Source organism: Embiotoca jacksoni, unplaced genomic scaffold, assembly GCF_022577435.1.
Source record: "Embiotoca jacksoni isolate LCO1_2020_lvr unplaced genomic scaffold, fEmbJac1.0.p SCAF_16, whole genome shotgun sequence".
Classification (NCBI taxonomy): domain Eukaryota; kingdom Metazoa; phylum Chordata; class Actinopteri; family Embiotocidae; genus Embiotoca; species Embiotoca jacksoni.
In genome coordinates this window covers 11,818,677-11,841,277 of record NW_027185296.1, presented here as the reverse complement: position 1 = coordinate 11,841,277, position 22,601 = coordinate 11,818,677, and the positions used below count along the sequence as shown (strand labels likewise).

Here is a 22,601-nt window from a genome sequence, read left to right as displayed (position 1 = left end):
TTGAGCTTTAGGTCACCCACATTTTGGAAGCACTCAGGCCATGCAATGAATTTGGTTATGCATGTGAAAAAAAAGCAAGAAAATAGGTCTGAAGGGGTTTATGGATGGGTATAAGGATAAAACCCTGGCTGATTGATTAATGTTGAAGTTTCTGTTCTGTCAGACCCACGTGAGACGGACAACTGAAATACACAGGTACACAATGCCCTGTTCAGACATACAGTAGCGTGTGCGTTTACAGCCGTGGTAGCACCTCTGTGAGGCTGTACTTAGACACAGAGGAGCTTGGGTAATTACTAACATTATGCTAACATACCCATAAGGAACAATGCTAACATGCTGATGTTTTGCAGTTATAATGTTTACTGCGATCATCTGCGATTCAGTTATAAATAAGTTTGAAAGAATTTGGTTATTAATCTGTGTTAGGCTCATTTGACAATTCTGACCTGATGATGGCACTGCAGGAAAAGTCAGAAAGTCACCCAAGTTGGTAAAAATTTATCCTGAAGCTGAGTCCAAATCTCATGTTAATTTCATTCAAAAGTTGTGAAAATAGTTTTTGAGTCAAAACGATGCCAACCTCAGGGTAAAGAGGAGGGTCTGGGATTCACTAAAGTCATAGCATAATGCACAAAAATGTTTAATGTTTTCAAATCTGTCAAGGAAACCTTTGCCTTGTAGTGGCGCAAGAGGAAATACCAGGGGATTGATAAATCTCTAGAATTCATCCTCTAAAGGACATGAATCTGTTCCAAATTTGACATTAATGTTGAGTGTAGCCTGGCTCCTTGTGGGGAGCGCAAAAACCTCTCGACTGTTTTCATTTTCAAACTTGTACTTTCAGGCACAACTTTTATCAGACTTTGTGCAGCTCCCTGTAAAACATAAAACTGAATTGTTCAACTTTCTTTTTGATGGTCAAAGTTATTGCACACATTTTATTAACAAACAAAAATTTTAATCTTGTGCTAGCAGAAGAGGAAAGTCAGAGGATATATCCTCTCAGGATTATGAGTGTTATTGGGTGCCAGAGGGCTATAGTGATTATATAGGAGAAACTGCAGTAATAATTCATGCAGGAAAATGGTTTCATGTAGGCATGAGGTTGGCTAATGTTAACATTAGAAATGCTCCTTTGCGAATAAACTGCTTAATACGTTTATAGTATTAATCCAATGCATGTGGATCCCATTGTAAATATTTCTCCAGGTGAACAACAACAACAACAACAAAACTAGAATCCAGTGGCTGGAGGAGCCCCAGCACTTTCTGTAATACTTGGTTTGCCGTGTTGCAAAAACTTGATGAAGCTGTTGGTCCTATTTCAAAGCCATCATGTGTTTATTGCAGTGTAGATAGGACAGCTAATCTAAAGTGGTATCTGTATGCATCCAGGGCATCTGAAGGCCATCCGGTGCACACCAATCTTGGTTTAAATTCCCAGAAGGTACATAAATTAAATTTAGAACGTAAACCTCTGTTAGTCTAAGGTTTATTTTTACAAACAGCACAGATTACACTGTAGTTGCAGGGAACTGAAGAACACAGCAGTGGACGAAAACAAAAGGTCTTAATGCATTAAAAAAATTTAACCTCTGCTTCTATCAAAGCGTAGTATGTGTTGCATGACAGAAAAAAGGGAAAGAAGGAAGATACCCATATATGAGCAGATGCCTATGACACGGGATGGAGTACATTCCTGAAGAGGCCGGAGATCTCCCTTGGGTGTAACAATAAGGTTGTAAATGTGTAAACTGCAACCTAATCATCGAAACACACACTGTGACACTTGGAACTTTCATTCCTCCCGACACTTACGCCCAGGTCTTCTGTTTCCAGTAATAATCCTATACCTGAAACTTTTCTGTTACGTAGTTATGACTACAAACTGGTGTTATAAATATGCAGTTGATTGGACAGTTAATCATTTCCACCAAATGCAAAATGGCCTGCAAGTTTCTGTTTCTGTTTTACATCAGTAGGGTCACTATTTTACTTGCATTCTGTATTCAACTAAAAGTCAGTTGTATGCACTAAACTCTTGTTTTGACCTAAAACGGTTTAAAAAGGTTTTTATTTGTTGTGCCTACTATTCGATTGAGGGGTTTCCCTCCAAATTGTATTTTACTTTATTCAGATCTCTTAATTTGATTATCCTGCCCCCATTCTTTTCCAATTTATGGAAAAGAAGCATGAGGTTTATTGTGTTGTATTCATACTATACGTGAATGTGGAAAATATAACTTTGCATGCAGAACTGTATGCTGATAATTAACAAATAGACAGTTCTTTGAGATAATGTACCAGAGCGATGGGTCACTGACAGGACACATGAAGGATTGTTGCATTAAAACACCAACACAATTGCAAAAGGAGCACATGTACAGTAAAAGTCATGGGACGGACTCTGATTCAATTGTATGACCAAATAAGAACAAAGAAAAGGATTTTGAATACTATATCAAAGTTAGTAATTTGATCAACCATTTATTGGACTACAGTAATGAAGGGTTATGTCAAATTTAAGAGAGACAAAATGATAGACTGTCCAGTACTGCCACTATGTGGAGGAAATTGTTACATATGCTTCTACCCCTCTGCCTTTTACAGTAAAATCCTAATTCTGTACCTAATTTTTTTTCAACATTAATTTTCTGACTGAAATCTGAATAAATTAGGCTCTAAGTATTTTTAGACTTTTTACCATCTTTGTCTCTCAGTTTACTTAAAGGCTGGACTTATCTTATAGGTGAATGAGACTGTGGCTGTACGAAGCCTGAAATGAATAATGAGGCCTGAAAAGAAGGTAAAAACTGAAAGAAATTCTTTATAATGATAAATAATAAATGGTTATTCAGCAATTAATTATTTCATTTGTGTACAAAAATATTGATCCATTTTGTTCTGGTTTTGGTTTATGATGAAGAGGTTGTTTGTTACTCTTCTATATTCTTTCTTTCTCAAATCTTTTTATTGATTTAGCAAATAACTCTTCTGTATTCTGACAGCAGGAATATGTTCTGGGTGCTGCCATGTTGCCTCTTTGTGAATGCTCTCAACTTGCTTTACTCTGCTTTAGTCTTGTCTTTAGCAGGTTGACTGCAACGAATATAGATCGGCTGACTGTTTAGGACAGATGAGACTATTCCACTTCTTTTCTCTGAAAAGCTCTCTGATATCTTTGACCGTATGTTTTCGATTGTTGTCCTGCTGAAAGATAAATTGTCAAAACTTTGGCTCACTGCAACATTTGATCAATTTAGAAGTCCGTCATTGTATTTGTTAAATATGCAAAATCAATGAACATGTATACCTCCACAAATCTTTATTCAAATGCTACCAAAACCGACACAGACATTTTTTCGATAGGAGATATCATTTTCAAAGGGGTTCAGTTTGGTCAAATGGTGAGTCTGCAGTGATATTCAACATATTCCTTTTTGTACTTGTCCAATATGTACTATATGGGCAAAAACATTTATTTCCCCAAACATTTGATTAAACTTCACAAAAAGTTCACTCACCATTAATTTGTTAAGGTAGAATTTTAACCATCAATCCCCACTTTTCAAAGTAGCATCTTAACCTGTTGAGCTAACCCACCTGTCCACAAAGTCATTGGGAAGCTGCACCTGCACTCAGGTGTGATAAACCTTTTCCAGCAGAAAACAAACGTATATCTACCTGCAACTGTAGGTGAAGTGACTCCTCGTCATAACAAACCTCTGTCTGCCTCCACCTCCTCTGCACTACTGCAGTGCTGATCTCTGTGTGAACTCTGTTTCATGTTCCAATTTCTCTGCTGCTGGTCACTCTTCAGCACTGAAGATAGTCCAGTGATCTACGAACGCCGCTTCAGAGCAAGAAATGACTTCACAAGGTTGGGAGTTTGAGTCACGCTAAAGGTAGAAGGTGTGAATTCAAAATCAAACACAAAATGCCCACACACTGATACTCAACCAAAACCCAACAACAAATCACAAACTGATAAACCAACACAAACAAATGATATACAAAACCAGAAGCATAAACTCAAAAATGAATGGTACAAACACTAAACCAAAAATTTTATTTTTTTTGCATCTATCAGAGACAGACAGCATGTAAGTGCAAGTTTGTTGAGAACCTAGTTTGCACATAGCTAGTCAGATTGAGAGATTTTTGTTATTGGTTGATGTTAGCATTTAGATTTTTAGCTATGACACAAACAGGTACAAAATTTATATAAAATAACAACCAAAAATGAAATAACTTCATTGATCCTCAAGGCACAGTCAGCAAGGCCAATGGTGAAATGTCAGAGGTTCATATCCCGCTCTGTAAAAATGCTTTTTAAAATCAGCTTTATTGTTACTTTACTTGAAAGATTCAACTTTTCTTTTTTTTTACCATTTGTAAATTATTCACATTTTATTTGATATTTACCAATTTCTTGGATTTCTGTCTGAACAACAAATGCCATGAATACATTTTGAGGGTGGCAGCAGAAGACAATATATAATTATGTAAAGTATATGCTTTTGTAAGAATGGAAAAAGTAAAAAAAAAACTCGAACCCTGTTTGTGCTGTCAGGCTGTGTGCTAACCACTACTCCACCAATCAGCTTGGACCTCAATTATTTCCCCTCAAAGCTATTTTCACAATTCTAAATGTCGAGCAGTTTCACAATCCAAACTTCAAAAAATTACACTAAATTACTCCTACAGCCGACAGAGCTGATTTTTTTTTTCAGGACATCTTCTGCATGTGTGTATTATGTGATTTGCATTCATGTGCTTCTTGTCTTCTACTGTGTGCAATTTGCGTGGACCCCGATCATTGCTGCTTGTGGCTATATTGGCTTTGTGTCAGTTCCACAAGACATAACACTGATATGTTTGACAGATGGAGTGGTACCCAAACCAGCTACCTTTTATATCTCTCTGATATGCAGGCAACTCTCCACCTATGTCGCCGTAGAAACATTTAGAGGGCAAGTCACAAGATACTTTTAAATCCTTGCAATTTGGGCACTGTGTTATAAGGGCTTATGGTTTCCACACAGTTTTGTTAAAATGGCATTGGGCAGGAGGGTAATTTGAGCCAATAGGCCTAGAGGAAGTAGAGCCAGTTCCCACAGTTATGATTACTATTATTATCAAAGTACTATTGAAGTAAATGATTACATTATTCCACAGGTACAATTGTGTCCAAGTATAACCATCAATTCTCTTTTCAGCTCTACATTACAAGCTATTTCAGTTTTCACAAATGTGGCAACCTCTATTGAATTTATTTTGCTTTGATACAGCATTTTTGGAGATGGAAATGTTCAGTATTACTTCAACATAATCAGTAGCACAATTTACTCCCATGTGGCCCAACTTATCTTCTGCCTAGACTCAACTCACACCTCACAAAGGGCAAGTTGAGCTAAGAACCACTTTTTTTATATATATATATATATTTTTCATCATATTTTGAATGTTAATTTTAGATCCAAAGCAATTTTTCCCAGGGATGCATCACACCTTGACATTTCTGAACATATTTTAGTTGGAGGCACTGCTGTCATTGTCTCACTTTTAGGGTGCCTCATATACAATTTGGCCCAATTTACCCAGTTCTCCCCCTATTTAGTTTCAGACTAAATGTGCTGAAGCATAGAGCATAAATAATGATATTCTGTGACTGTGCAAGTACTTTTCTGGACTGTAAATACAAAAAAAGAAGAAAAATAACCTCAGAAAAAAACTATCCACTTATATAAAATACCAAGCAAATACATAGACTATTGTATTGATGTCATGCCAACTGCTGTGTTTTAGCACATGCTTAAAGCAACAAACTTGCATTATAATACTCTGGGAGGCTTTATTGATATTGTGATATTCAGGGGGTGCCTAAGGTAAAAAGAAAATGCTGTCGGTTCCTGTTGGTGTGTCATCTAACTAATGTCGTGTTTTAATTATCAATACATTTTCTCATATTCCTGAGCAAAGTTTCAATTAACGGCTTTGGAGTCTCTGAGTGGTGAACTGCCAGATAATCTGCTTTTGTGTAATAAAGTTTTAGTTCCTCATATTATATCTTCCTGTGGTTTTTATTTTATTTTTTACAACTTTAAAAGTTACAGCATTAGCTAAATTTACAGCTTATAGTGAAAACAATACACACATACAGGTCTGATCAACTACACAAAGCCTGGCAGTTACTTCTCAGCCACCTTCCCAGTGATCCTGTAGGCCTCTGTTGGGCCCTGCTGTCCATATGTCAACTGTGTCTCTTGATTTTCTGGCTTCTTTGTCATATCTATAACACAATGTTAAACAAACAGCTCTTGTGATGGAACATGTTTGGCATATTATGTCTCTTTTCATTTATTCAGAGAGATTGGAACTAACCAGTAGAACTGTTTCACACCTGTATGCTGAAAGTCTCCTGACTTGTTGCTGTTGTACTTGTGTGAAGGAGCATAGAGGAAGATGATGGTGAAGACGTAAAGGTTCCACATGCCATAGATTCCGGTGATAAAGGCACTGTGGACTTGAAGAATGTAGCCTGCCAAGTGCCAGTGACCTTCACTGACCTAGTAAAAATAAAAACAATCGGAATGATTTTTAAACACAAAATTGTCAAAACAGTAAATAATAAAATAATTATGATAAACCCAGTGGTTAAGGTTTGTTCATTAAGGCTTAATGATGCTTACTTGATTTAAGAGGACAAAGATGACAGTCATAGCTGCACATGCTAGAGTTACCAGCATCAAAAACTTAAACCTGAAGATTATACCCTGCCAAAACAAGAAAGAGAAGAAATAGTAGCCAGACTATTATTTCATATGTTTCATAAAGGTTGTTAACCGGCCAATAGTTTTATACATATCTTTCGTGAGTCAAATGTTAAATTATATTATGTTAAACAAATCAAACCTTATAGCGCAGTCGCCGAGCCTCTGGCATTGAAGGAAGCTGTTGTATTTTTCCACCAATGTTCCTGAACACACAACACACCATGTGACACAGGGAGACGAAGTACAGACAAACGGAAATCCCAGCCACAATAATAAAGGTAATATGTGATGATAGTTAAGGATTAAACATGAATGGCACTGACAGATCCTTGTCTATGTGAATGTTTATAGTACAGTATAAACATTTGAAGGATACTGCAACCTTTGAGCCAAATTCTGATGCCCATACAGTGTAGAAAGGATTGCTTAAATGAACCCCCCTACAGTAAGAGAGAAAGCGGATTACTTCTTTAAATAAAGATACAACAGTAATACACCAGACATAAAAAAAAATAAGTGTTTACCTTTCACTCAGGTCAAATATAAGTAGGATAGACGAGCCAAACAACACAAGCCCAACCTGCCACCAGTACGCTGAGAGATGATTCCTCTGACTTTGGTCCTAAGGGGTTTGTTGTTGAAAGAAAGAGCATTAACTAGAAGAAAAGTGTAAAGAAAAGTACCGTTAAGAGCAAGAATGAAATGCTAACCATGAGGTGTTCACCACAAAAGATGATCCAGAAACAGAAGAGTGCAGAGTAGAATGCTCCCTGTTGGGCATCTTCAAACAGCAGCATCCAGGGCCACTCAAAGCCCAAAGACAGCCACTCCACCGGCAGGTTCAGGAAGGTCATCGCAATGCCCAGAGCAAAAATCACCCTAAACACGGAAAAACGCATTTCATAAACAGCCAAACTACTACTCAACAGAAAGAAGACACCTGATTTATATCTGCTCTAAAAGACAAATAACCCTATGCTCCTAGGCTGCAGGCAGAATATTGACCTAGTTCTAGGCAGTTATGCACTTAAGATCGAGCGGTTTTAATTCCACTGCTCAGCCACATGCCACTGAAGCATTATATACCTTTTAAAAGTATGCCAGAAGGCTTGCCTGCAGTTTTAAGTTCTCATTGAGAGACTAAAAACGCCTGAAATGCACTACAGCTTAAAAATGATGGAGCTGTGTTGTATAACTATGCTGCCTTTTAAAAAAAAAACATGGTGTGTTCAGTCAACAATGAAGTATCTAAAGCCACAGGCAAGAACTCTTTGGAGTCACAAAATGTTCCATATTAACTAAAAAAAATAAAAATAATAATAATAATGTTATGATAAAATAAAGGTTCTTAACTGTTAGGAGTGCAGATTCAACTTGTTTTACCCTGGCCACACAGCAGGTTTACCAACAGCAGGATAGATAGATATCAACCAACTAGTCTTATAAATGATTATGTATAGATATTATACATTCCAATGTTAATCACATGTTTAAAAACCTTTGGGGTTCAAGATGTTTGTACCTTTAATGCTGAAATTGATCACTATTCTTTATGTTTCTACATGTTACTCATGTCTCGAAGACAAAGCAGTTGGTTTTGTAAATACATTGAGCCGTTTTTCCTTACTGGGACATACTTTTCCAAAAGAACTGGAGGTCTCGCCATGAGGCTGATCCGGTGCCAGTACCAAGCTGTTGCCACAAATATCCAGGGACTGAACACAGTCTTCATGCTGATCCACACTTTAGTGAAGCCTCCATTCTGGTGGATGCCCTTATGATGAGGCCGAATATTTGAGTGTGACATTTGCTTCTGGAATGTCATTCAAATAAAACATATAATGGAAATTAAAACATAACTCACCACCAAATGGATGTCCTTTATTTCTCCAATGCCAACATTCACCGTGTCATTCACTGGCAAGCGTAGGTTAATTAAAAAGTATTTATGGGCCACACTTCCCATTTCCACGAATGGTATGGAATCACAGTGATAAAAGCGACCTTCGTTTTCATATGTCTGCAAAAAACATGGAGATTACTAAGCAGACAGAGATGTAAATATTATTTATTTGCATGTATTAAATGCTGTCACGCAGGTTTAACCTTAGGGATTGCAAATATGCAGCGGAGCAGTCTTTGTTCCACTGAGTGAAATTTGGTGGTCCAGTCAGACATCATATCATCCCTGTATGCCAGGCGAGCATCAATAGTGATGATAACATCATCTTCTACACAGACAGGGACATGAATCAGTTTATTAGAGTGGAAACAACAGCACCCGAGAAATACATTATTTACCTTTCTGACATAGACTAGCCATCATCTTACCCATCTGATTTATCACTTTGAATGCAATGTCAAACTGCAGAACAGCCAGGATGTACTGAAACCAGGGGCTCATCTCCCTGTTGGGAAGAGGTACGTGCACAGCAAAGACAATGTCATTGGGATCCAGAGTTTTTGCTAAAGGTTCGTCAAAACTATGGACCTGCTGGCATCGATTTGAACCCCACGGCATGAGCCAGATACGTGTCCTGTGGCGATTAATGCATTTGGTGGCCAAGTAGCGGATGGCACTGGTGGGACTGGGAGCTATGGCAAAGCAGATCAAAGACATGTTGTTTAGGCTATTTTTATTTTTTAAGTGTAGAAAAAGCTTGTTTTGTTGCAGTTGGTTTAATGCGCTTTCAACACAACAAAAAAACATCTTAGACTTGCCTACATTACTGCAATTGAACTAACAAGTATTAATAAAATATGCCCACTTACCAATTAATGCTCCAACCATGATGGAAAAAACTTGGAAAAGAAGAACAAAGAAACCAAATAAAAGCAACTTTTTAGTGCTCATGGTCTCGATGATTGCTCCTGCCATGTCCAGAGATAATTTGGGGCAAATATGTGGTCCTGACAAGCTACAGTAAGTCTTCCAGTCTAGCTGGTCTACCTGCTCACATCTGACTGTCCTTTGGGATACATCAGACATCACTGTCAAACAGCACAAGCACACAAGGGTGTGTGTGTGTGTGTGTGTGTGTGTGAATGTGTACGAGTGTATGTGAATGTGTATGTGTGTGTAACCATTACACATTTAGTTGGTTAAAGAGAACAGAACAACGGTCTTATAAAACATGATTCCTTTATTGCTTAAAGAATACAACTTTGTAGCATAGGCAAGTGAATGTGTATTACAACTAGGTTACTTGTCTTTACACTGAGAATTGACCAGTCACAATGCAAATGTTTGATACTGCACCTCAGTAGAGGGGAAATAACAAATTCAGCCTGGATATCAAAGCATTTTACAAAGTTATAGGTTAATAATCCTTAACATTGTTTCCACTGATCTTGAGTCAGTGATTAGAATCACAGTAGCACCTACACCTTTTAAAAAAAACCACAAACTCTGGGCTGTTAATCTGTCTTCTATCTTTGGTTCTATGAGACAAAAATATTCAGTTTCTCAAAGGTGTAGCTAATCACCAATACTGTGGGTGGTTCAAGGTAGAACAAAAAATGCAACATAAAGTATCTGAATGAGCTAAAATTAAACAATGTCCATTTATTTTTCTATTTAACAGAAAAAGAAAAAAAACAACTATATTCACAACCCCTTGAACGATCAAACACGGTTGAACAAATATACCAAAGAGGGGGTGGAGAAAACCCTTTCTGTAAAAAAAAAAAATCACTGTCAAACACCAAGAAAGGAGGAATCGGATGCCCTGGAATCGTTCACGAGCAGTTCTCCTAAACCACTGAATGCGATCGAGCAGTATGGGTGACATAAACTGGTACTGAAGGAGCAAACACTTGCTGCAAAATACACCAACATATGCCAGACAGCATCTGCCTTCAGTGTGTCCACAACGCATCGAGAAAACTACAAATTGCAACATAATATCAAGACATAAGAAGCAACTAAAAAGAAAGGGGGGCAGATGAGATTAATAAAAAACGTCATTAACAGCCTTTTTTTATTCAAAATCATTTTCAGGTACTGGTATCTGAACATGTGGCTTTCCTGAAATCCCCCTTCATTCTTTCTCTTCATTGTCTGTTCCAAATGTGCATCTTCCATGTTTCACTTGATGTACACTGGCAGTCAAACACGTCTCATGTCTCTGCCGATGACAGCACTGGAAGATTTGCGTGCCAACGCTATCCCAGGAAAAGGGATTTGGACAAGTTGAACAGTGTCCTGGGATCACATGTCATCCTCTTCATCTTCATCTTGAGAGGAACCAGCCTGTTGGGCAGCACTGGCAGATGCTGCTGCCATCTGTGCCTGCTGAGCAGCCTGCTGCATCTGCAACCATTCCTGCTGGGCGAGCTCTGCCTGCTGCTGCCGTGCCTGCAGGGACAGATGAGAGGGACATGAAGACAAAACGACATCGTTTGTATCGATATTCCTTGAGGTTGCGTTATATAACCCGTTTTGAGTGCTTGCATCCACTCTTGTACGCTTCACGTGAGCCTGCGGAGCTCATTCAGTGGCAAGTCGTGGGATTCTGCTCAGGGCTGTGCTTCTTTCAAACGGTCACCCGGTCACTCTAGCTTACGAAGGACCAAAGGGTCCCAATTTATGTCACTGGCCGTTTATAGTTTATAAATGGCACCAGATGGTTTGGTAATGAACACCACCCGCTGGTTTTCACTGCCAGTAACTTTGTTCTTTTAACACCCAATCAGTAAAGAAGAGGAATTTATCACACTAATCAAGCCTCGACCTAATGAAAATGTATATATATATAAATATATATATATCTATACATATAAATAAATATATATATGAATAAATATATATATAAATAATTTATGTATATATATTTACATATATACATAAATATCTATATATAAATAATTTTTATATATATATATATATAAATAAATAAATATATATATACACACACATATATGTTTATATATATGTATATATGTATATATATATATATACATACACATATATACATAAATATAAATATACATACACACACACACTTCACATATTTCAACATACAACTATATAGATAGATAGATGTTAGTGTTATTGATATTGTAAAAAGGTATAGTCATTCAAATGATTTTATTTGTAATTTCACTTTTACAATACCATCACATTGTAAAGATTACATCATTAAGTTTTTCAAGCCAAAAATAGTGACTTCCTGCAGAGTAGTATCCATCCATCTTACTGGAAGTAAATAAGCACTTTATTATGGTGCTATGTATGTCACTTCCTGCGACTACCCAGTATAGACACATATATATATATATATATATATATATATATATATATATATATATATATATATATATACATACATATGTACAGTGGGTACGGAAAGTATTCAGACCCCTTTAAATTTTTCACTCTTTATTTCATTGCAGCCATTTGCTAAAATCAAAAAAGTTCATTTTATTTCTCATTAATGTACACTCAGCACCCCATCTTGACAGAAAAAAACAGAAATGTAGAAATTTGTGCAAATTTATTAAAAAAGAAAAACTGAAATATCACATGGTCATAAGTATTCAGACCCTTTGCTCAGTATTGAGTAGAAGCACCCTTTTGAGCGAGAACAGCCATGAGTCTTCTTGGGAATGATGCAACAAGCTTTTCACACCTGGATTTGGGGATCCTCTGCCATTCTTCCTTGCAGATCCTCTCCAGTTCCGTCAGGTTGGATGGTGAACGTTGGTGGACAGCCATTTTCAGGTCTCTCCAGAGATGCTCAATTGGGTTTAGGTCAGGGCTCTGGCTGGGCCAGTCAAGAATGGTCACAGAGTTGTTCCGAAGCCACTCCTTTGTTATTTTAGCTGTGTGCTTAGGGTCATTGTCTTGTTGGAAGGTGAACCTTCGGCCCAGTCTGAGGTCCAGAGCACTCTGGAAGAGGTTTTCTTCCAGGATATCTCTGTACTTGGCCGCATTCATCTTTCCTTCAATTGCAACCAGTCGTCCTGTCCCTGCAGCTGAAAAACACCCCCATAGCATGATGCTGTCACCACCATGTTTCACTGTTGGGATTGTATTGGGCAGGTGATGAGCAGTGCCTGGTTTTCTCCACACATACCGCTTAGAATTAACACCAAAAAGTTCAATCTTGGTCTCATCAGACCAGAGAATCTTATTTCTCATAGTCTGGGAGTCCTTCATGTGTTTTTTGGCAAACTCTATGCGGGCTTTCATATGTCTTGCACTGAGGAGAGGCTTCCGTCGGGCCACTCTGCCATAAAGCCCCGACTGGTGGAGGGCTGCAGTGATAGTTGACTTTGTGGAACTTTCTCCCATCTCCCTACTGCATCTCTGGAGCTCAGCCACAGTGATCTTTGGGTTCTTCTTTACCTCTCTCACCAAGGCTCTTCTCCCACGATTGCTCAATTTGGCTGGACGGCCAGGTCTAGGAAGAGTTCTGGTCGTCCCAAACTTCTTCCATTTAAGGATTATGGAGGCCACTGTGCTCTTAGGAACCTTGAGTGCTGCAGAAATTATTTTGTAACCTTGGCCAGATCTGTGCCTTGCCACAATTCTGTCTCTGAGCTCCTTGGACAGTTCCTTCGACCTCATGATTCTCATTTGCTCTGACATGCACTGTGAGCTGTAAGGTCTTATATAGACAGGTGTGTGCCTTTCCTAATCAAGTCCAATCAGTTTAATTAAACACAGCTGGACTCCAATGAAGGAGTAGAACCATCTCAAGGAGGATCAGAAGAAATGGACAGCATGTGAGTTAAATATGAGTGTCACAGCAAAGGGTCTGAATACTTATGACCATGTGATATTTCAGTTTTTCTTTTTTAATAAATTTGCACAAATTCCTACATTTCTGTTTTTTTCTGTCAAGATGGGGTGCTGAGTGTACATTAATGAGAAATAAAATGAACTTTTTTGATTTTAGCAAATGGCTGCAATGAAACAAAGAGTGAAAAATTTAAAGGGGTCTGAATACTTTCCGTACCCACTGTATATACATATATATATATTCTACTCATCATCACTTTCACCTTTTGTATTTGGTATTTAGACTACTGGCAGTCTTGCATTATTCCGACTATTCACATCTCTATTTTAAAAATATTTAAATTATTATCTATTAAACAATGGATATGTTATATCCCCAGTAACAACTCTCCATTGTATTATAAATAGATTAACACGTGCATTGTTGCACACTAAGAAATGTCGTAACAAGAGAAGACATCAAATTACACATCTCTTAAGACATGACATGAATTCTTTCAGACTGCATCATCAATGGAAATATCAAATTTAAGGTTCATAATTAGAATGTGTTATCGGCTTCAGTTTCAGATACGTACCGCGCCTAAGTGTCTTTAGCGGGGAGTTGAATAACTATCTTCATAATTGCATTGGGGAAGCAGTGAGGGCATAATACAGAAACACTGAAAAAAGCAGCAGTTACTCAAACGCAGTGACAAGTTAGAAGGAAAAAAAACATGTCTTTACGTTCAAGATTTGATTGAAGTTGGAAAACGAAGCAAAATTTGGCCTTCAAGATCGACGGCAGCTCAAACTTTTATTTTCTGTATTCATTTTGTTTGAGAGTAAATTGACTTATTTGTGTGATTTAAAAACGTTGGAAACACCCAGTGGAGAAGTTCTCCAGAGATTTTCGCCACTTTAGCAGGTAAACAGTCTTTTTTGGTGGTTGGAGGTGGCTCATTGAATTTTTGATCCAGTAGACAAAAGATAATTTAATGTTGTGAGTAATAACGCTGCACTGTTTTTTTTTTTGGTGGTACTACCAAATACTTGTGATTTCTTTTTTTGAACAAGGTTCATAAAGACATTATCGATTATCATGCTGGTACTATAAATAAACTGAAATATTCCCAGTTTAACCAGGTTCATCAAGACCGAAAGAGGCAGCAAAACTTACAAATATAAAAAAAAAAAATTAAGTATGTTATTTACAACAAAGCCCTATTGAACTGTGTCCTGCTCTTCCTATAGCAAGCTAGTGTTCAATGGATTTTTGCTAATTAACTACACCCTTGCTTTTGTGATGCACTTACTGATGTTGTCATAGACCTTGGAGGTTAATTTTTGTTGTTGTATTTTAAGTTAATATATCGTAACATCAGTTCTGCTTTTATTTGTAATATTAATAAAACATCTGATTAAAATGTAGATGTTAACAACAGCCTCATCTTTTCCCACTTTATTTCAGCCTCATACTTACATAGTTCCCTTTGTACACTAACAAATAGTGCTCTTCCATGTGAGGACTCATATTTGTGTAATATTTGAATTTTTACAGGGTGGTGTTGTCTCAAACCCTACACTGCCGTTCTGTACTTGCCGGAAATAACCACAGCATGTGATTGCAGTGTAAAAAAAAGTGTCCAGCATTTCACACATCCTCCAGGTACTTGTAAGTGCACTGCATGTTTCCATCCTTGTCAAGTGTGAACGCACTTATGCATCCAAAATAGTGAGTGTTAGGACATCAGTACACCATATGGAACACCGCAAAGGAGCTTTGTTATCCATGTTGCTATTGCAAATATGGTCCAGCAGGTAATTTGCCAGTGTAATACAGAATATAGCAAAGTTGATTGGGCTGAGTTTGCTATGCAAATTTGAAAGATTCCAGTCATTTTAAGGTCTTATACTATAACATCATTTGTAATTTCTTGCCATTTATATTCTACTTGGTGTGTCTTTTATGAATACAAGCTTTGCACACTTACATGCCACATGTAGCAAAGCTGACTGTATTTCAAAGCTATTGGCGCTGAAACTATCATACTGAATTATATATTATATGTTTATTTATGTTTTATGTCTATTTATGTCTGTCTGTTTTTGTTTTTTGCACGCTGAGAGAGAGAAGCTACAACCAGAGTCCAATTCCACGTTGCATACCTGGCCAATGAAGCGGATTCTGATTTCCCAACACAGCGATTTCCAGACCCCAGGCTCTACATCCAACTGACAGGGATGTGCGTTTTGTTTTTCTTTCTTTCTCACCATACCTTGGCAAACAATTCCTGCTGTTGCCTGAGGAGCTCTTCCTCCGGGATGCCCAGGTTCTCCAGTCGAGAGCTGGCCTTCCTCCTCTTCAGAGCTACAGTTTTACACTCCTGCAGGACGTCTTTCACTTCTGTGATGTAGGACGCAAAACCGAGGCTCTCGAGGGCTGTGATGGAAATAACACAAGGCGAAAGTGGGATTAATTTTCTCGGTAGTTTAAACCTGAGATGGACCCCCCCCCCCCGGTATCCCCCAACAGATTTAAAGACAGCAACCAAACATGGACCAGGACTCACCATTGATGACGTGCTCGGGAGATATGGTCTTCTTGTCGGACTTGTTGCATATTTCATTGGCCTCTGAGGAGATGAGGTGGATGAACTCCGTGCAGCAGTTCACCACCAGCTCCCTCGCGTCGTTGGCCACTCGTACATTGGGGAGCGTTTCTTTGATCATTTTGTTGATGGCTGCTCTCGGGATGGTGAGGTCGTCGTCGTTTCCAGAGGAGGAAGCCATATCGCGGCAGTCAAACGACCACAACCCCCCTCCCCACCCCCCAACAAAAAGAAAACAGAAAGTCCGGTACCTGACTGACTGACTGATCGGTGAAAATAGTTACCGGTAGTTGAAAAGGATCCTTCTGGAGCCCAAAGTACGTCGACACGAAGTGAAAACGGTCTGAAGCAACGGGGACGTTTCCTCCAAAAAAAGGAGCCTGCTCACCTAAACGAGATGCCGTTTCTTTCAAGCCGGTGCTGTTACACGGAGTGTGACCGAAAAACGAAAGATCCGAGAAACGATTTAAGCACAATTAAGAAAGCACACAACACACTGGGGGAAAAAAATGCTTAGCTAGTAGCTGCGTTCCCTGTCGCAACGCGGACGTGAAGGCTAAAGCTAGGCTAACAATGAAGTGCTTCTTGCATGATGTAACTAAGTAGTGGCCCTTTGAGAGACGACGAACAAAGTGAGAATTACCACGACAAAACGTATTGCTCTATTTTGCATCAATAAATAAGCCAGACATTTTCGACAAAGTTAAGGTAGTACAAATGAATTTACAGTGCTGTACTCTGGGCCAGCATTAGCTCATATTTGGCCGGATACGACGTCAAACAAAGACCCGGATGGATACAGTGCGTGTTCTTCTTCTTTGGTGTTTAACGGCAGCGATCCTAACTAAATACAGCACTGCCATCTTCTGGAATTAGTTACATCCTACAGCGTCCAGTCTCAGTTTTCAAACAAATAATTTTGTCTGCATTTCCTGCCTTGTTAACTTCCACCACACTCCATTATTTCCTGCTACTTCCCCCCCTAACCATGAAATTCACTCAAGCATGTGCCTTTAAAAAAAAAAAAAAAAAAAAAAAATGTCCTGCAGCCAATCAATGTGAAGGTATTTTTTGTCTCTGAGAGAAATTTTCTTCCAAAACTGTTATTTTGGAAGAAAATTCCTCACTGTAATATAAAATCAAGTTCGTAAGGAAAAATATATAAAGAGAATATACTTATTTGCAGTGCAAACAAATTTGCTCTGACAGTTTTGGTCACAGAATTAAAACCTTTGCTTTTTCAATCAAAACCTTTGCTTTCAAAAACGGGGTCAGCACTGACAACGTGAAATATAACCAAAGTTAAAGCCGAGTTATCACTTTTAATGCATTTCACCAGGAAAGAGTTATATAATTTAAGCAGTCTCTGATGTAGTTTAACACAGTTCCCTGCTGTCGGAGGCAGCCAATCGACCAATAGAAACTCAGTCTCCTGTATGTCCCGCCCATTACATCCAACCCAACTCGTAGGTTTTTGATTTGAAAACAAAGGTTTCAATTTGCAGCCAAAAAGTCTAGTTTCATAAGCAAAATTCTTAATTCTGTAGCCAAAACTAACAAAACTGTCAGAGCAAATTTGTTTGCAATGCAAATATTTATATGCTCAGTTTATATATTTTTACTGACAAACTTAAATTTTTGATTGCAGTAAGAAATGTGCTTCCAAAACTGTTGTTTTTGCTTGCATAATAAAGACACAGAAATACCTTCATAATCAACACGTTTTACTGTTTGTGGTTCTCAACACTGCTAAGCACTGTTGGATGTTTCCCTGTTATATGGAGAGTCCCATTGAGGTGTTGCATTCATCACGCCTTTTTTTTTTTCTTCTCTTCCCACATATTTGTTTTGTCCTGTTTAAAAAAAAAATTCTGTTTATTCACCCTTTATTGTAGCCATGTTCCTTAGCCTGGTTTTCCTCTTGTCTCCCTCCATACGAGACTTTTTTCTTCATTCTAATTTGTTGCACTTCCACCTCACTCCTCAAGAATTCACATTCTACCCACATGTCCCTGACTACATCTAAGCACATCTTTTCTTTCCTTTGACACCTTAGTCACATGCCCAAATGTCTTTGGTATGAACTCTCTGACTTTGTATATCATGAATCCAAAGTATAAATCTTTTGGAGAACCTTTGTTTCAAATGGTTCGGTTCTTTCCCACTCTTTTTCCCCCCTGCACTCTCCATAAACTGTCACTAAATTCCTTGGTTTTTCCATTGGCCATCTCTCTGCATCCTGTCATCCTGTCAGAGTTTGAACAAAACAGAAACAATATTTCTATTGTATTGTTTTATAGTATATCCCATCATGTTCCATTCTCTGCCGAATAACAGAGAACATTTTAAAGCAGTGTCACCTTTGTTAAAGTCCTTGCGGTGTGAGGCACGCTCACAAACAGCTCAATCCCAGATCAGGCTGTGTTAATAGCTTGCATAATCCAATTACAAACACAACACGGTTTCCGTCGCCCAACTAGTTTCTGTTCTTTCTTTTGCAGATGTCCCGGCCATGGAGCTGCATATCTCTGGTCTGTGATTGCCGGCTCCACCATCAGCTCATGTTTTTGGATCTCTATGCTGTCCTTTTCTCTCTCTGCTCTCCTCTCACCCCAACCGGTTGAGGCAGATAGCCGTCCACCCCTGAGCCTGGTTCTGTCGGAGGTTTCTTCCTGTTAAGAGGGAGTATTTCCTTCCCTCTGTTGGAGGTTTTCTCCCTTAAAGAGGAGTTTTTCCCTTCTAGCTTATGTGGGAATTGTTGAATTGTTGGGTTTCTCTGTACAATGCTGTAAAGTTCTGCTGTAAGGACTTTAATGTGTTAAATGCCATGAAATAACGTGTTGTGAATTGGCACTATATAAAAAAAATTGAATTGAACATTCCTTCACAAATATGTATATGCATTTTTTTCTTAAATTTTTTTAAATTGAACAATTAAAAATTAAATTCAAATTCTCATTACAATCACAATTGAAAGTGGATCATAAACTTCCTCTCAGTCAGGAAGTTTGTGATCTACTGATAGGTGGACACTGGCACGGTGACCTGGGAGAGTTTGGAGTGGAGGGTGTCTGGGATGATGGTGTTGAACGCCAAGCTGAAGACCACAAACAGGATCCGTGCATATGTCCCTGGGGAATCAAGTTGTTGCAGTATGTAGTGCAGTTCCAAGTTTATTGCATCATCCACCGACCTGTTTGCCCAGTAGGCAAACTGCAGAGATCTGAAGTGCAGGTGAAGAGACCATGGGGACAGGGGGAGTAGGAGGTTGCTTGATGTCCGGGTAGGTGAGAGGTGTGAAAGTGGCTTTCAGGAAGACCAATTCAGGTGGTCAGCCAGTTGGGGATTTTCCACGGTGTCAGGGGATGGTGTCTTGAAGTGCATCAAGGTCTTCCACACTGATGCTGGGTGATTGGATAAAAGCTGTTTTTAAGCCTTTCAGTAGCTCTTCTTAGCTGCCTTGATCTCCTTTGTCCCTTGTTCCTGGCCCTGTTGTACAAGACTCTGTCCCCATTCCTGTAGGCCTCCTCCTTGGCTTGACAGAGCTGCCTGAGTTTGACTGTAAACCAGGGTGTGACAAACATCTTGCCATCACTGTGGGTTCTTTCAGCATGAACGAACAACAACCAGCCAAAGTACAGGTTCCGACGTGTTTATTCAAAACACAAACAATATAAATGACTGTATGCTCTCCTGCCGAGCAGCTGAGCACACACCACACGTACAGGCTGCAGCCAGCCTGCTGCTCAGTCTTCTCAGGAGTTCAACCCCTCTGGTGTCCTGCTACTTGGTTTTTAAAGAGAAGAGAGGGACAATCAGGGATTTGATTCAGCTGGGCCAATAAAGCCCCTTCCAGGCACCGTTTTCTGAACCACTCCCCCAATCAGTCCCTCCTGCAGCTGAGCCAAACCACACCCCACCACCACACAGGGTTTTGTTGTTATTGTATGTGCAGGAGATTTTGTTTGGCACACACGTCGTCACAGAAACCCAACAATTCAACAATTCCCAAATAAGCTAAGAGGGAAAAACTACCCTTTAAGGGAGAAAAATCTCCAAAAGAGGTCTGCCTCCCATTCTACTCTTGGAAACTCTGGGAACCACAAGTAGGCCAGTGTTCTGAGAGCGAAGTGCTCTGCTGGGATGATATGGTTCTATAAGATCTCTGGGATGAGATGGAGCCTGGTCATGAAAAGCTTTGTAAATCAGCAAGAGAACCAACTGAAATCTATCTGATAAGTATGATTTGAACCAGTCTAATGCAGTTCCTTTTATCCTCGTATCTTCCAATCTCTGCAATAAACTTGTGTGATCAATCGTATCAAAAGCAGTACTGAGGTCCAGAAGAACAAGTACAGAGACAAGTCCATTATCTGAGGCTATTAGAAGATCATTAGTAACTTTCACCAGTGCGGTTTCTTTGCTATAATGTACTCTAAAGACTGACTGAAAATCTTCAAACAGACCATTCCTTTGTAAATGATTACAAAGTTAATTTGCAACAACTTTTTTCAGGATTTTAGAAATATAAGGTAGGTTGGAAATTGGTCTGTAGTTTCCGAAAACAGCTGATCAAGAGTCGGCTTTTTAAGTAAAGGTTTAATTACAGCCACTTTAAAAGCCTGCAGTACATAGCCGGTTACAATAGATAGGTTTATCTGATCTAATATGGAGGTACTAATTAAAGAGAAGACTTTCTTGAGGAGTTTAGTTGGGATGGGATCCAAGAGACAGGTATATGATCCAGATGAAGAAATAATTGTAGTTAGCTCAGAGAGGTCAACGGGACAGAAATGTTCAAAGTATAAATCTGGTCCCATGGTTGCTTTCAGGGCTGCTATGCTTAACAACACATCAGTGACAGTGACTGGAATGGTCTGCCCAATTCTCTCCCTCATAGTGAGAACTTTATTGGTGAAGAAGTTAATAATGTCATTGCTGCTGAGAGCTGAAGGAATAGACTGCTCAACAGAACTGTGACTCTTTGTCAGCATGGCTACAGTGCTGAAAAGAAACCTGGGGTTGTTCTTGTTGTCCTCTATTAATGATGAATAATATGTAGTCCTGGCCTTATGAAGAGCTTTCTTATATAATATTAGACTATCCTTGCAGTCTAGGTAAAATTCTTCTAAATTAGTGAACACCACTTCCTTTCCAACTTTCTAGTCGCCTGCCTAGCAGAGCGCAATTGTCATTGTACCAAGGAGACAGCCTCCTCTGGTTCATTACTCTCTTCTGCAGAGGGGCAACATTATTTTGGGTTGTGCGCAGAGAGGCTGCAGTGTTTTCCACAAGATGATCCACTTGTGTGGGACTAAAGTCAACGTAGATGCCTTCGACAGAACCAGATGGAGGGTGTGGTTACCACGGTGACAGGGTTTATTTACATGCTGAGAAAAGCCAATAGAGTCTAATAATGAGCTGAAAGTGGAACTGAGACTGTCATTGTCCATGTCAACATGAATGTTAAAGTCACCCACTATCATCACTTTATTTGAACTCAGCCATAATTCAGATAAAAAGTCAGAGAATTCAGTTTAGAAACTCTGAATAATGACCAGGTGAGCAATAAACAACAACAAATAGAATCGGTCTTTGTACTTTCCAATTTGGGTGTGAGAGACTAAGAGTCAGACTTTCAAATAAATTACGACTAAATTTAGGTCTCAGATTAATTGATAAACTTGAGTGGAAGATTGCTGCCACTCCTCCTACTCGGCCAGAATCTCGAGGAATATGATAAATTAACATGACTCAGAGGAGTTGCTTCATTAATACAAACATATTCTTCCCGCTGCAGCCAGGTCTCTGTGAGACAGAATAAATCAATCTGATGATCAGTTATCAAGTCATTTACTAACAGAGATTTAGACGAGAGATCTGATATTTAATAGTCCGCATTTAATTGTCATATTGTTTTGACCCATTAGGTTGGTAGGATTAATTTGTATCAAATTTCTATTGATACATCTTTTGTTGAATTTTTTAAGTATAGGTGGTTTGGGAACAGACACAACCTTTATGGGATGTTAAGAGTTTTCGGTGAGTGACAGCTCTGAAGAAGCTGCAGAGGAGCGTGTAAGACTGGAACTCTGTGTCCTGGCATCAACCCTGGGATGTCTTGTTTTAAGGGGTATTAAGAGACATGGCCATGTTTCTAGAAAGAAAAACTGCACCATCCAAAGTAGGATGAATCCATCTCTCCGGATCAGAACAGATTTTCCCCAGAAAGTATTCCAATTGTCAATGAAGCCCACATTGTGAGCAGGACACCACCGACACCAAGAATATGGTGAGCAAAAGTGATGTCTTTAAAAAAAAAAAAAAACACACACATAAAAGTCCTCAATAAGGCTGTAGAACTATCTGAACTATCTGAACTACTTCACCCGATGCATGCATTTGCCACTGGCTTTCATAATTTTGTTTACTACTTACTAATTGTGTAATGTAGTGCCTAGAGGCTTAACGACTTAAGATTGTTAT

The 22,601-nt window shown here is 38.9% G+C and overlaps 2 protein-coding genes across 2 annotated transcripts; both read right to left on the bottom strand.

Annotated features, from left to right (window-relative positions):
* Positions 1 to 6,194: 6,194 nt before the first annotated feature.
* On the bottom strand, positions 6,195 to 9,657 carry LOC138199137 (protein wntless homolog). Its single transcript, XM_069151085.1, has 12 exons — positions 9,552 to 9,657; positions 9,111 to 9,374; positions 8,886 to 9,010; positions 8,644 to 8,799; positions 8,417 to 8,553; positions 7,490 to 7,658; positions 7,304 to 7,401; positions 7,152 to 7,219; positions 6,919 to 7,058; positions 6,696 to 6,779; positions 6,407 to 6,572; positions 6,195 to 6,295 (listed from the first exon to the last, which is right to left on the bottom strand). The coding sequence occupies exons 1-12, from the start codon at positions 9,655 to 9,657 to the stop codon at positions 6,195 to 6,197; spliced, it is 1,614 nt and encodes a 537-aa protein (XP_069007186.1).
* A 247-nt stretch (positions 9,658 to 9,904) lies between these two features.
* On the bottom strand, positions 9,905 to 16,914 carry dr1 (down-regulator of transcription 1). Its single transcript, XM_069150955.1, has 3 exons — positions 16,077 to 16,914; positions 15,783 to 15,946; positions 9,905 to 11,136 (listed from the first exon to the last, which is right to left on the bottom strand). The coding sequence occupies exons 1-3, from the start codon at positions 16,294 to 16,296 to the stop codon at positions 10,990 to 10,992; spliced, it is 531 nt and encodes a 176-aa protein (XP_069007056.1). The 5' UTR covers positions 16,297 to 16,914; the 3' UTR covers positions 9,905 to 10,989.
* Positions 16,915 to 22,601: the final 5,687 nt, after the last annotated feature.